Consider the following 12,308-nt stretch of genomic DNA (forward strand, 5'->3'; position numbering starts at 1 on the left):
AATGCTAGAAAGAAATGTCCTATTTTTAATAAGCTGTGCTGTTCTAAGAGTATGAGGAGCCATGTCTATCATTTATTCCTTTATTTCTCTGTTCAACAAATGCTTACTACTTTCTACCTGGCAGGCACTGTAGTAAGTTCTTGGGTAAACAAGATAGATAAACAAAATAGATATCATCCTGGCTCTCATGACTAGGGGAGAGACAATCATTAAACAGATAGGCAATCTGTTACTATGAAGGAAAAATGTAAATAAAGGTAGGGAGAAAGATTTCCTGCAATATCATAAGTCTAAGATTTAAAGGCTGAGTAGTAGTTGGTCGATCAATGGGTAGTCAATGTAAAGACACTGAGGCAGATTCTGGAAACAAAAGCCAGTGCTATGGAACATAGTGGGTAGGAAGAAAACAGACTAATATAAAGTAGAAGAGGAAGGCAGAAAATATATCACATAAAACATCTTTAAATTATTTTAAGCAATTTGGATTTTATCTCAAGCACAAGGAAAGAAGTCGCTAGGGTAAGGAAAAGAAAAACTTCAAGTCTTTTATAAAAGCAGCATACTATTAGCATAACCTCTGCCATCAAAACAATAAATAGGCCTACTTTCCTTACCAGTGTCTAATGACTCTTAAGAATTTGAACCTATCTTGCTAAGCTAATGAGAAACACCAAGCTCAAACGGCATGGAAAAAACTATTTAGGGAACAAACTGTGTGGTAAAAGTTGAAATTTTATGATCTTAGTTTTTAAATAAAATTTGATTTATTGTACAGAATTTCAAGCATATAAAAATAGGTAAGCCGGGCTTGGTGGCTCAGCCTGTAATCCCGTGCCTTTGGGAGGCTGAGGTGAGTGGATTGCCTGAGCCCGCGGGTTCAAGACCCACCTGGGCAACTTGGCGAGACCTCATCTCTACAATAAATCAAAAAATTAGCCGGGCATGGTGGCACACGCCTGTAGTTCCAGCTACTTGGAAGGCTGAGGCGGAAGGATCGCCGGAGCCCAGCAGGTCGAGGCTGCGGTGGCCGGGAGCATGCCACTGCACTCCAGTCGGGGCGACAGAGTGAGACTCCAACTCAAAAAAAAAAAACAAAAACAGGCAGAATAGTATAAATAGTACCCATGTAATCATTGCCTGGACTTCATTATTCACACACATAGACATTCTTGTTTCATGTTTTACTCTCCTCATACAATTTTAAAACATATAACAGACTTATTTCAGTCATGCGTCAGTAACTAATGAAAAAAAATATTTAAAAACCACAATCCAATCTAAAAACTTAAATGTTTTTTAAAATCATAAAATATCCAGTGCTCAAATTTTCCATTTTCTTATTTGGAAAAGTTTGTCAGTCTAAATTCGGAGCTAAATAAGATTTACATAACATGACTGACTTAAGTCTTTCAAGTTTTAACCTAGATTTCTCCTCCATCTCTTTTTCTTTTCCTTTTGTAGTTTACTTGTGGAAGGAATCTTGTTTGCTTTAAAGGTTATTCTTTTTTCAGCCAAGTACTTCTCACTTTAATTTTTTTTAAGTAAAAGTTTATTTTCTACACTAAAACCTGTAATGAAAAAGGCTTCACTCATTTTAAGGCCAGTTAAAGGTTTTTATAAGGAATATCTATCTTTCCCTTGGAACTAAAATGTTTATACTTAGAATTTTGGTATAAACAGAAAACAGATTTCTGGTTTCTTCTAGAATTTTTTATCTCATAAAACTAAAACTGTTTCATTTCTATATTTTTAAAACATATAATTAGTCAGCTATATTTTTTAAACCTACAAATTCACATAAATTTATTTCTCATGTGCGAGAACAATTTTTAACATGAATATTTGATGCTTGAGGAAGGTAATTGGAAATTAGTGTTTTTACTTGACATCTTTTGGACTCTAAACTCTGTATCTGAACAACATATATCCTGTCTAAGGGCAAAATAAAATGCAATGAGTGACAGCGTCCATTAGACAAAGCTATTTTACACTTCAAATCTATCTGCTATAATTAGAGGTTATCTAGAGGAAAGTGACAACCATACATTTTAAACCTTGATAGAGAAGAATGAGGCTTTCTTATACCACATTTGAAGAGGCTTTTTAAAGAAAAGTCATATAAAACAGGGTTAGACATTTGTACTACAGCACTTAGCTGTGATTGTTAGCTTCAAAGGTACAATATTTTAAAGTCTGCCTGGAATTTTTTAAACGCCTGTTGCTTTATCCTCTTGCTCTTTCTATTCCAAAATGTTTATCAGAGGATGGCATTCCACAGAGTTTCTAGGTAGCAAAAACAGTACTTAAACCAGCAGAAATGATCCAGGAATCTCAGATGTAATGTAAATGAGTAAGTGAAAAAGAACAGTAGCAAAGTTTGAAACTCCAGACTTCATGGTTGACTCTCCCCTATTATTTGAGGGAATAAAGTACGTGAGATTAGCCTTAAGATGTAAATAAGACGCTTGTAAAGACTTTGGCTTGTAATGAATCAAGTATCCTAAAATACTACCAACTCTTCAAAAGGATCTCAAATATAAAAATAGTAAGCAATTAAAATTATATCTTTAAATGACAGTCATTAACAAACACATTTCTCACCAGTGTCTCAGTATATTTTGCAAATTTTTAAGAAACTGACAAAAGCTCGTTGTGTTAGCTGCTTTTTAGAACTTTAACTTCCATGTTAGAAGATTCACTATAAACGGATTACATGTTAAGAAAATAGCTTAGTTTCAGTCAGCCCTTTATCAATAAAATAAGTAATTGCTGTGAACAATCTCAATCCTTACTAAAAAGACAATAAATTTACCTGCTCATTCATGGAATAAACATTTACTGACTTTCTACTCTGCCAACAACTCAAAGACAAGAATACGGAACACAGTTAAATCCTATATTTAACGAATCAGCTATTCCCTTCCCTATTCTCTTGCCCCTAATAAATTCTAAGTACTTTAAGGCAGAGACTACATTATTACTATTTTTCATTGAGTTATAGCATAAAAAGTATACAAATCCTAAGAACTCGATACATTTTTACATCCACACACATATGCATGTAAACACCACTCAGATCAATAAATTAAGCACTTCAACACCCTAGGAAACCCCTTTGCCCTTTCCTTTTTTATGTCAAAACCTAAACTGGCATTATTCTTACTTTAGTCACCATAGACTCACTTTGCCTGTTCTTGAACTTTACACAAATTGAATCACAATGAGCGAAGTCTTTTGCGTACAGATTCTTTATTTATTGTCATGCCTGTGAGATGCATCTATGCTGCTGTGTGGATCAGCAGCTTATTTTTTTATCAATGTGTAGTATGCCTTTAAAGGATGGGACTATATCACAAAAGTCATTTAGAAGACTATTGGCAGGTACTGTGTTGTTTCCAGTTTCTGGCTGTCATGTATAAACTGCTATGAACATTCTTGTACGTATCTTCAGGAGGATATATGCATTCATTTCTCGAGTGTATACCAAGGAGTAGAACTGCTGAGTCACTGGATAGGTATATATATAGCTTTAGTAGAAATGGCCAGTTTTCCTAAGAAGTTTTACAAATTTATGCTATCACTAGCAATGGGTAAGTTTCAGTTGATCAATATCCTTGCCAACAGCGGGTACTGTCAGTATTTTCAGCCATTCTGGTAGGTATTTAGTTGTATCTCACCATAGCTTTTTGTTTTGTTTTGTTTTGTTTTTTAGTTGGAGTCTCACTCTGTTGCTCAGGCTGGAGTGCAATGGCACGCTCATGGCCACCACAACCTCGACCTGCTGGACTCAAGCAATCCTTCTGCTTCAGCCTTCCAAATAGCTGGAACTACAAGCGTGCACCACCATGCCTGGCTAATTTTTTTTTTTTTTGATTGATTGTAGAGATGAGGCTTCATCAAGTTTCCCAGGCTGGTCTCGAACCTGTGAGCTCAGACAATTTGCTCACCTTGGCCTCCCAAAGTTCTGGTATTATAGGTGTGAGCCACCACACCTAGCCTTCTCACTGTAGTTTTAATTTACATTTCTCTGATGGCTAATGACTTTGTTTTTTGTTTTTTAAATTTATTGTAGAGATGAGGTCTCTCCATGCTGTCCAACCTGGTCTCAAACCCGTGGGCTTAGGCAATCCTGTCGCCTCGGTCTCCCAAAGTGCTGGGATTGCAGGTGTGAGCCACCTCACCTGGCTGGCTAATGACTTTGAACAGTTTTCATGTTATCCTTGTTTGTGAAATTCTGGCAGGGCCCTATGGCTCATGCCTGTAATCCCAGCACTTAGTGAGGCAGAGGCAAGAGGACTTGCCTGAGTCCAGGGTCCGAGACCAGCCTGGGCAATTTGGTGAGACCTTGTCTCTACAATAAATCAAAAAAATTAGCCAGGCATGGCGGCTCACAAATGTGGTTCCAGCTACTTGGAAGGCTAAGGTGGAAGGATCACCAGAGCCAACAGGTCGAGGCTGTGATGGCTGGGAGTGTGCCACTGCACTCCGGTATGAGCTAAAGTGAAACTCTGACTCAAAAAATAATAATAATTGACTAAGTCTTTGGGCAAAACAGGATTTATAGAAGCTCTTTATGTGATGTATGATATTTTGATATAGAATTTACAGTCTGAAAAATATCCAGTAAAACATTTCTTTCTGTCTTCTTCAAACACAAAATATTTTAAAATTTGTTCTAACTCATAATATATCTGGAAACAAATATATGTCTGAGGTCTGTCTTTTCATTCTCTGAACTCTTGATGAATATTAGTTTTTAATGTTAATGTCCAATTTAACAATCTTTTTGTTATGGTTAATGCTCTTCTTGTCCAGTTATGACACCTTTGCTTATCTCAGTCATAAAGATACCTGCCTATGTTTCATTCTAGAAGCTTTATTATTTGATCTTTCTTTTCTTTCATTTTTTTTTTTTTTGAGTTGGAGTCTCACTCCGTCGCCCAGGTTAGAGTGCAGTGGCACACTCACTGCCGCCCCAGTGTCGCCTGCTGGGCTCTGGCAATCCTTCCGCCTCAGCCTTTCAAGTAGCTGGAACTATAGTTGTGAGCTACCATGCCCAGCTAATTTTTTATTTATTGTAGAGACGAGGTCTTGCCAAGTTGCCCAGGCTGGTCTCAAAGTCGCAGGCTCAGGCAATCCTGAGCCTCGCCTTGGCCTCCCAAAGTGCTGGGATTACAGGCTGAACCACCATCCCTGGCCTATTTTATCATTCATATTTAAGTCTATTATTCATTCTGAATTATGTATATGGCATAAAGTAAGGGGTAGGGTTCATTTTTTTCATATGATATCTAATTGACTCAAAATTATTTATTGAAATGGCTGTCCATTTCACAAGCTTGCAGGGCACCTCTTTTATAAATCAGATGAACATATATATATACACCAGTTTACAGACTTTCTATTCTGTTCCATTAACCTACTTTTTTTCTTCTTTTTTGTAGAGATGGGGGTCTTACTATGTTACCCAGGCTGGTTTTGAACTCCTGGTTTCAAGCAATTCTCTTACCTCAGCCTCCCAATGGCTCACGCCTGTAATCATGCTGGGATTATAGGCATAAACCACCACACCTGGTCTGTTCCATTAACTATTTGTCTATCTTTGTTCCGCCTTTATCCCTTGTGCTGCTCAATACCTGTGGACTGAGTCTTATTATCTAACAGCACTCTCAATACTTCATAGTATGAATTTCTAACTTTTTTCAACTTCTTCAAGACTGTCTTAGCTATTTTTAGATCTTTTGTATTTCCATAAATTTTAGAATAAGTCTGATAATTTCCATACACATATACACATAAAATCCTGCTGGGTTGATTAAGATTACACTTAATAGATAGCTCAACTTGGGGAGGAAATGTATATCAACCACACTGAGTTTCCAATCCATGAACATGGGAAACTATTATTTTAAATGCACCAATAATCTGCCCAGTAACACAAACTTTGGGCACACAGCAAACAAGACCAAATCTCCTGAAAAGGAACCAACCTTCACAGTATCTTTTGCTTTTTCACACTTCCTAGCAGCAGAATAGTTAGTAATACTGCTAATATTACTTAGCAGTTAGTATTACTAATGTCTGCAGCTGAACAGTATGTTTGTATCCAGGGAAGGATTCTACCTATTTTTCCCATACTGATATGATCCTTTAACCTACTTATGAACTCAAAGAGGCCTTCTTTGAATTAGGGAAGTCTATACAAAGGAAAATGAATGATGCTTCCTTGCCTCATTCTATTACTCACTAGAGCACTCCAGAGCTGAGATTGGGAACAAGTAACCCTGAGAGAGATCATTGAAGTTATCATTCCAGACCCTGAGATTTTTTCTTTTCTGTCACTTTCATTCACTCACTCATTCTTCAAATAGACTAACTGCCTACTGTGTGTTTGGTGATACTGTGTAAAGATGACGAGAAAATATCCAAGACTTGTATTACATGGGCTCTTGGCAGGAATCAATGGACCCTTTTAAAAGGGCACTAAATGGGCTTTAAAGGACAAATGAAAGTCTAAAATGACACAAAAATTGTATATATGAGTATTGTTCCAAGAGGGTTCAAAGCTTTCATCAGATTCTCAAAGAAGTAAAGATTTTAAAAAACTCAACATCACTTTTCATACCAATCATATGATAACTATGCACGTGTTTGCACACATATACAAGTGTGTGGGCTGACAGAAAGAAGATTCTGCCAGATTTCATAATGGCTCAGATTCTGACTAGATACTAGTGACAAGCCTAAATACCACCAATCTTTAGAAAACTCAACCCATTTCTGTTTCCCCAAGTTACTTCATCAAGATGAATGTATGCTTTAAGATGGTGAAATAGCTACTCAGATGTGTGCACGTGTAAAAATTCAGTCAGATCACCTGAAATCAATGAATTTGATACAGTGACTTTGAAGATTCCTTTCAAAAGAAAATCCAAAGCCTCCCAGGGCTTTGTAGTTATTCTCATCCAAATTAAAATCCAACCTACCTACAACAATCAGGTTAATCTTTCTAAATGCCATTTTTTATAATATTCCTTTCTTCTTCAATCAAATGTTATTCTCAAAAGACTCATCTTAAGGTTTTCCTTTTCTATGTTTGATGCATTTTGAGTTTCTAAGTACACAACAATTTCTCTCTCTTCCTTAATACTATGGTACTTGCCTGCTACCACTCACCTGAGAAACTCTGAAAATTACAGATACCTGGGCCTCAACCCCAGAAATTCCAATTTAGTAGGTTTGAGATGGGACCCATGAATCTGTGTTTTAAGGCTCCCCTTTCTAGGGAGCTTCCTAATACACTTCTAGATTTGGTTTTCCAGCTCTTTGTTATGCACACAACAGACTTTTTTGCACTAATGTTTAATCATGCAGGCAATCCTCCCACAGCACCTTTATCATGGTATTTATCACATTATAAAAGTAACAAACTACTTGAAGGCAAAAACCCCAGAGACTAAAGTAGTTTAGGCATATAGGATGTGCATAATAAATGTTTGCTGAATTAATGACTATGGGCTTTGGAGCCAGACAGATTTACAGTTCAACCTGTGCAACCTTGACCTTGGTCAAGTTACTTAACTCTAAAAGCCTCTGGTTCCTCCTCCATAAAGTAGGATTAAAAAGCCCTGTCTGACAAGATTTTTAAGGAAAAATGAGTAAGTGTATGTCAAACATCTAGCACACTTTCTGACACATAGCAACACGTGTTAAACACATCCCTTCAAAAGGGACAGTGTTTTAAGCTTTTTTGTATCCTCCACATGATCTAGCACTGCACTCCCCAATTTAAAAACATTTGTTGCCTTAACTACATCAAATACTGGTTGCCTCTTAGACTGGCATTCTACACATACCAGTTATGCTGGCCCTGAGATGTTTTTGGAGATAGATCTCAGAGCACAGCAGAAATTCATTACGTATAAACTAGTGGTGCTGTGCCATCTTCATCTCCAACTATCTGCCTCACATTTGAACACTCCCATAAATGTCACAGGCATTCTTTTTATGATAGAACTCAGGAGCTCCAAACAGTGTGTGTGTGTGTGTGTTTAACAGATTTATATACATCAAAAAATTTTTAATTTTTGACAACAATCATATACAGTCATTTCTGCTTTTATGAGAAAACATACAGCTTGGTGAAGTTAATGTCCAGGACATACCAGTAGAAAACAGTAGAACCGCAATTTAAACCTAGTTCTGATTCTAAAGATCAGCTCTTATAGGCTATATTATAACTGGCTGTGTGTTTTAATTGGTGTGATTTTCAAGTATTGTTCATTTCTTTTCTTATACTACTCACTCTAGTACTCTCTTTGAAATTTAATTAGTTGTTTCATGGGAATGAGTTATGAACAAAGATAACAACGAGACAAATAGCAGCTTACTACACCATCTCCCTTTAGAAACTTGTATTTTGAAATGTATTAAAACAAACAAACACATTGTTAGGCAGTTCCAATTAAAAGACAATGATACCTTTTTTTTTTTGAGTTGAAGTCTCACTCTGTCACCCAGACTGGAGTGCAGTGGCCGCTCCTGGCCACCGCAGCCTCGACCTGCTGGGCTCCAGCGATCCTTCCACCTCAGCCTTCCGAGTAGCTGGAACTACAGGTGCGTGCTACCACGCCTGGCTAATTTTTTGATTTATTATAGAGATGAGGTCTCGCCTGCCCAGGCGGGTCTCGAACCCGCGGGCTCAGGCAATCCACTCACCTCAGCCTCCCAAAGGCGCAGGATTACAGGCTGAGCCACCAAGCCCGGCTTCTTTTGTTTTTTTTTAAAGCTTAAGAAACAGGGATTTCAAGATGAGTAATTAATAAAAGGAAATATGTCAAACAATGGAGGTTCAAGTGAACCACAAGCTTAACATTCCTAGTTTTACCAAATAACTCAAACGTTTGCAAATTTCTTCCCTAAAGTGAGACCAAACTTCAGTCAAAGTTCTAAAGGTTTCTGTGCAAATAAGCACTCAGATTCACAAAAAAATCATAATTTTTCTGACAAAGTTTTAATTGCAGTAATTAAAATAGCATATGTCGAGTATTATATAAAGAATCCAAGGCAGTTTTTCTTTTTACATGAAACTGAAAACAGATTCCAGTGCTAACAAACCAAGTAAATTTTATACATATTAAACTTTTAATTCAGAATTAGTTGAGGACAAGCTATCTCTCAAAGCACAAGCAATCTATTTATCCATGAGTATTCACATCTAAATATAGTCAAAAGTAAACTAACCTATATTACCTTAAGGGCTGCACTGTTTTTATAAGAGAAATGGTTTCCCATATCTCTAACTTAACCTCTGATTAAAAATATTAAAGGTTAAAAATAAAGCACTTAGAATCAAGGGTCAATCATTCCCACTTAAATCACTCACTATATATTATACTTTAATTTTATGTTGAATATTAGTTATTATTCCTCACTTACATATCAACATTTGCTTTGTACCAATTAGTATTTATCAATCAATAAATCTGAGAATTCACTTAAACTTCCTCATTGAATAACAAAAACCATCTAATTTGTCTCAGATTTCCAAGCCCCTTAATAAAAACCCTGGTTGTGGTTTCTTTCTAACCTGTTTTCCTTACAAATATATGTTCCTTTTCTATGGGCTTTAAACATATTTAATAGCTTATATTGTTAGAATTAAAAAGACACTGAAGATTGAAAAATGCGAAGTGCACACCACAATTCAGAAGCCAGTCTGAAATTTAATAGGCTCCAATGTTTCTTAATTTGAAAGTTAGGCCTTGTGCAAGTCATACAATTCATAGTGTCATTTTCAAACCTTCAAATAAAATGTTGATAAAATGGGCTCCCCAGGTGATTCCCGTATGCTGCCAAGGTTGAAAAACACTGATCTTGATAGAGAAAATTTAAGACAGCCACAGAGACATAAAGAATACATATAAAATAAAAGCAAAATACTAAAAGAATACAGCTCAGGAAACGTGTGTGTGTGTGTGTGTGTGTGTGTGTGTGTGTGTGTCCCTTTCAATAGAATGTGTGAATTGAAAGCCTATCAATAGGTATTCTCTATAACTTCATCAGTGTGCTTACTGCTTTTCATATTCTGGCATAAAGCTATAGCTGATTTCCAAATTTTACTTGTATGTACCCCTTTAAGTTCTTGTTTGTTCTAATTCATGAAGTAGGTTTAGGAAATAGTTTCCCCCACATACCAATTTCACTTACATTATCATGTTTAAAAAAACACAACATCTTCAATTCCCGGAAGACCCTTTTGCAAGAGACCAGATTCTGGAAGACGTTGGGCATCTTTTTGAGTGCTACTCTCTTTCCATCTCTTGGATCTGTTACTGACCTAAAGAAGCAATATTTGGGGAGGGGGGGGGAAAAGATAGAGAGATCAATTCCAAATCTTGTTCTTCAATAGTTCAGATCATAATAAATATCTCTATCTTAAAACACTCAATATTAGATCCACTTAATATTGCTTGAGGTGTCAGTGAGAAAGATAAAAATACACACCTATAATTAAATGTTTGGCCACCCAGCTCCACTGACATTGCTTTTTCAAAAATCCATGTCTAAATTTCTATAAACACCCTTTCTGAGAGGTCACTTAACACATCTGAGGTAGGAGGGGTATTAGTGACAAAGCCATTTTAAAGATGGAAAACAGAAGCAACATTGAAGTCAAATTAGTCTTATGCTTTATTTTCAGAACCATATTTAAGAAGGAAGGGATGTTCAAACACAATTTAAATGTTTTGGTTTCTGATATACATGTGAACATCTTTTAGTAATACGGACTTCAGTAATAGCAGTAGAACAATGTCCCCTACTCAGAAGTCTGAGCCTGCTTGGGGATTCCTCTACCTTCTAAGTACCTTCCTTTTTGTTTCTCAGCTCTTGGTGTAGCAGTTGCTTCCTGTTAGTTACTATGTCTTTAATAACTCAGTGTCCCCTTGTTTTCCCTTTTTGCCTTCTAACACTTGTATAACCAATTTCCTATATTACATTTGCCTATGTTACTAGTGTGGTTTCTGTTTTTCTGACTGGACCCAATTGATACATATTAAACCAAATAGTTAAAATAAACATATCAATAGATTGGGTACCTATGGCCAAGTGGTCCATTGACAAAGTGCTTTTCCATGAACCTAGAGCTTTTTTTTTTTTTCCTATCCATCATACTAAGACTGGTTGTTCTTGTAGAATTTATTCCTGTCAGATTTATTTAGCTAGATTCCTGCTTAACATTCTCAGCTACTGTTATCATTCAGTTCCTATCCTGATTATCCAATGTTTTGGGTATTTCTCCTAAATTTGTGTCATTTTAAAATTTGATCCATGTACCATCAATGCCTTTATCAAAGTTATTAATCAAAGCTTAGAAGAGGACTGAGGATAGATCTCTATAATAGATACAGCACGAGAAACCATCTACGAGACTGACATCCAATCATTAATCTTGGATATGGATATTCAATTACTCATTCAATTAACTATCATCACTCAATTTCTTCATCTTGTCTGCAAGGAAATCAGACACCCATCAAATTGCTTTCCTGAAAATAAAGCATTTCTGTTATCGACCTATCTGTCTAAAAGCCATACTAAACTTCTTTATGATTTCATCTTAGTAATCACTATTTTCTTTCCTAAGTGCTCATGAAACTATGGAAATGATGCATTCCAGTATTTTTAAACCGCATGAGGACTCCACTCTCTTCCACTGGCTGAACATTTGCTAAAACAAGTATTATAATTTTTGGGTTTTCAATAGCTTGATATATAACTCAAGGGAGACCTAATATTCATGACTACTGCTTAAAAAATACCGAAGGCCAGGCACAATGGCTCACACCTGTAAACCCAGCACTCTGGGACACGGAGGCAGGAGAACTGCTTAAGCCTACAAGTTTGAAACCAGCCTGGGCAACATAACAAGACCTTGTCTGCACAAAAATATTAGCTGGGCATGGTGACATGTGTCTGTAGTCCCAGTTACTGAGGAGGCTGAAGAAGAAGGATCACCTGAGCTCAGGAGGTTAAGGCTGCAGTGAGCCATGATTGTACCACTGCACTCCAGCCTGAGTGACAGAGACCCTGACTCAAAGAGAAAAAACAAAACAAAAACAAAACAAAAACAAAACCAACCCAAGCCTGCAATGCTGCTTAAAAAAGTCACATAAACTATAAAACAGAGGGAAACTAAGTATAGTATTATATTTAGACTACTAGTTAAAAGTACTTTTTTTTTCTGTTTGAATACACTACTTCTGTCTCTAGCGACTGGAAGAGAAAAATGTCAATGAAATACAACA

The 12,308-nt window shown here is 36.5% G+C and overlaps 1 protein-coding gene across 3 annotated transcripts in view; it reads right to left on the reverse strand.

Annotated features, from left to right (window-relative positions):
- The window catches only part of NLK (nemo like kinase), a 165,575-nt gene that overhangs the window by 69,557 nt on the left and 83,710 nt on the right, over positions 1 to 12,308 (reverse strand). For all 3 annotated transcript variants that reach the window (XR_002482452.1, XM_008066724.2, XM_008066723.2), the window contains exon 2: positions 10,210 to 10,339. Coding sequence is in view for 2 of the 3 variants with exons in the window: in XM_008066724.2 (XP_008064915.1) it covers positions 10,210 to 10,339 (130 nt within the window). In the remaining variant the exon portion in view is untranslated. The remainder of the gene's footprint in view (positions 1 to 10,209; positions 10,340 to 12,308) is intronic.

This window comes from Carlito syrichta, unplaced genomic scaffold, assembly GCF_000164805.1.
Source record: "Carlito syrichta isolate Samal-C Ts95f unplaced genomic scaffold, Tarsius_syrichta-2.0.1 Scaffold309091, whole genome shotgun sequence".
Classification (NCBI taxonomy): Eukaryota; Metazoa; Chordata; class Mammalia; order Primates; family Tarsiidae; genus Carlito; species Carlito syrichta.